The 3,338-nt window shown below is 40.6% G+C and overlaps 1 protein-coding gene across 1 annotated transcript; it reads right to left on the bottom strand.

Moving 5' to 3' along the window:
- Positions 1–1,889: 1,889 nt before the first annotated feature.
- On the bottom strand, positions 1,890–2,360 carry LOC120356318. The gene has a single exon (XM_039445242.1). It carries the CDS (start codon positions 2,358–2,360, stop codon positions 1,890–1,892), a length of 471 nt encoding a protein of 156 aa, XP_039301176.1.
- Between the last annotated feature and the right edge of the window lie 978 nt (positions 2,361–3,338).

Here is a 3,338-nt window from a genome sequence, read left to right on the forward strand (position 1 = left end):
CCATCGATTTGATACTTAGCTTAACCTTAACATGGCCAGTGCCAGGTCCAGTTAAGGTAGATCCAGATCCAAGTCAGGGAGTTCTGCTCCCAGAATATCTATATTTATTTTAACAGTTGAACTTTATAGAAAACTCATTCTATCCCGTGTAAATGAACATAGAAGGGGGCTAGTCTACTCCCCCCCCCCCCGGTCTCGGATCTGCCTGAACGGTTGAAAGAAGATACAGTCATAGAGAAACAATAGCATAAGTAGATATCCCATGGCATAGGGCGTTTATGTTGCAACTTTTACTGTTATCTCAAGCCGATAGCCCACGTAGTTCTTACCCGTGAAGCTTTTTCACACTGGTAGTCTCTCATATTGTGCCGTTCATACACTCTTACCCGGTCAAAACAGTAAAAATCAACAAAAAATTTACAGTAATCGGCTTAGGATAACAGTAAAAGTTGCGACATAAACGCCCTATACCATGGGATATCTACTTACACTATTGTTTCTCTATGATACAGTATTGTAAATTATATAATGTAAGTTAATGATAAATGAATAAATAATCTTTATTACCTTGTAAGCTAATAGTAGCAATTGTTTTGTCAGAAAAACAAGCACACAAAACATATACATCAACAACAGGAGAATTGATTAAACTTATTAAATTAATGAGCAAATTAAGTCCTAGGTGCAAAAAAACACAATTTCACATGAAGAAAAACAGTATCCCATAAGTTCATGTATAAAATTCTTTGATGGTAACATCCGGGATATTGAAAAACTCTGTTATTGAATAAAGAGGGGGTTTCACGAGGAATGCATGGGTGCATTTGTTGAACTGCCGTGTTGTAAGAGTCCTCACTGATGCTGGCAGCCGGTTGAAAAGCCTCATGCTGAGGCTACCAGGGCTATTTTGTATCCTACTCAGCCTTGTGAAGGGCAGGTTGAGTTGGCTTCTGCCTCTTGTGTTGTAGTCATGAGAGTCACTCCTCAGACTCAAACATTCCAGGGTGCCCTTGATTTGTTTAAGGAATATGAAGATGTAAAAGCAGATGACAGTTATGACCGATTCTGCACAAAAAAGTGGGCGACAATGATCAATTATGCCAGAGCCTGTGATGATCCTGATGGCCCTCTTCTGCAGTAGGAGAACTCTATCAATGCCATTGGCTGCACCCCAGTGTTCCAATCCATACATCACTATTCCTTGGAAGAAAGAGATATATGCAGTCCTCACATAGCTTTTAGGTACACACAGCATCAGCTGCCTAAGTAGGTAGATTACTCTGGAGAGCTTTGTACACATGTAGTCGATATGAGGGTTCCATGTCAACTTAGAATCAACACTCCTTGCCTGATCTGTGACATTTCTCAAGTCAAATATTATCTGTTGAGTCTTTTCCTCATTTAGTTTTAGATAGTTGGACTCAAACCAGGCTGAGATGGCACTCAGAGACTGACCCATCTCTACATTCAGATTGTCCACTGATTTATCCACATCATACAATGTGGTGTCATCTGCATATGCAACCAACCTGTTACCCAACACTGATGGAAGATCATTCATCATGATAATGAAAAGTAGGGGGCCAATATGGATCCTTGGGGAACCCCATGAAAAATTGCTTCCAATCCAGATAACCTTCCATTCACCTAAACTGCCTGGCTATGATCCGACAGATAAGACTTGATGAGCTCCAATGTCCCCTCTGTGACTCCATAATAATCCAGCTTGAACAGAAGAGTATGGTGGTCGACAGTGTCAAAAGCACGGCTCAGATCACACAATGTCAATCCGGTGAAAACACAGCTCTCAAAACCCTCCAGAATGGTGCTTACCAGCCTTCCAACTGCCTGGGCTGTAGTTCTGCCAACTCTAAAACCAAACTGAGCATCTACAAACAAACCAGTGCTCTCAAGTACCAGCATAACTGCTTCTTAATGATGGATTCTAGAATTTTTGAGAAGACTGGCAGGATAGAGATAGGCCTGAAATTACCAGCCATATCGAATGATCCCTTCTTATGCACTGGAATGGTCTTAGCGATCTTCAGAACAGTAGGGAAGACACCCTCTGTGATGCATGCATTCAGGCAGGAGTTCAGGGGTATAAGGATTTGCATAATGACACTCTTGATCAGATTCACTGACATGCCAAAAAAGTCTCTACTATTTGAACTCTTCAATTCACCTACAATTTCCAACACCTCCTCACATGAAACTGGTCGAAGTGAGAAAGCTGCCTCAGGCTTGGGCACAGCATTCAGAAACTGCTGGGCTGATACTTCTGGAGTGCCTATAGAATCACGAACTGCCTTAACTGAGTCCACAAAGTAGGAGTTGAAAACGTCTGGCTTAATCCTCATGGTTCTTCCTGGAGTCCCTATTTCTCTTCTTTTGACTCTCCATGCAGCTGAGCACTTATTTTGTGAAGAGTTTATATGCTGTGCATTTGCATTTTGTTTAGCTCTTAGAAGTTTTTCTTTGTAATCTTTCTTGAGCATCAGTTACATTTGTTTGGCATCATTTTTCTTGAGATTTCTGTACCGATCATAGGCCACAATGACCCAGTTCTTGAGTACAACCAATTCTTGGTTCATCCAACAGGGCTTATTTCTATGGTTGGGTTTTTGATCTGGTTTTTGTATTTTGACAGGGAAAACGTTGTCGAAGAGATACTTAAATCGACTGAAGAATTTGTTCAAATTTTCCTCTGCAGGGCCAGGTGTTACTATTTCATTCCAGTTCACCAGTGACAGGAGGTGTGAGAAGTGGTTCAACTGACTCTTAGCTATTGGGCGCACCATAATTTCCTCAGGAGGATCATTCTCAAAAAGATCAGAGCTCCTTTCATCCACAGAGAAACAGATAGACTCATGATCACTCAAAGCATAACTCATCACTGCCACTCTGTACAAACACTGTGGCAAGTTCGTTACCACATTGTCTAGACAGGCTTCCTTTCTTGTGGATTGTCTCACAGTGCAGTACAAATTCAGGGACCTCATCTGATTAACAAAAGTTGCAGTATTTTTGGATGCATCATCAAGAAAATTGAAATTAAAAACACCACCTACAACTATGATGATTTGGCATTCCTCCATGTATATGGGTGATTCGACTGAAAGAACTAACCAGTAGATAGTCATCAAAATTTACCATTTTCAGTTGATCATCACATAGCCAGTGCTTCACAAGGCATAATGTATACTGTAACGGGAATTTGAAACTATTCTCTCTATAATTTTTATCAGTATTCTGTTGGTTAGCTCTAATTTGTACTACTAATTTTGTAAAATGGTCAATCCTTACTGCAGGTCGACCCCTGTAGTATCGAAATAATA

This window comes from Nilaparvata lugens, unplaced genomic scaffold (assembly GCF_014356525.2).
Source record: "Nilaparvata lugens isolate BPH unplaced genomic scaffold, ASM1435652v1 scaffold6476, whole genome shotgun sequence".
In the NCBI taxonomy this organism is placed as follows: domain Eukaryota; kingdom Metazoa; phylum Arthropoda; class Insecta; order Hemiptera; family Delphacidae; genus Nilaparvata; species Nilaparvata lugens.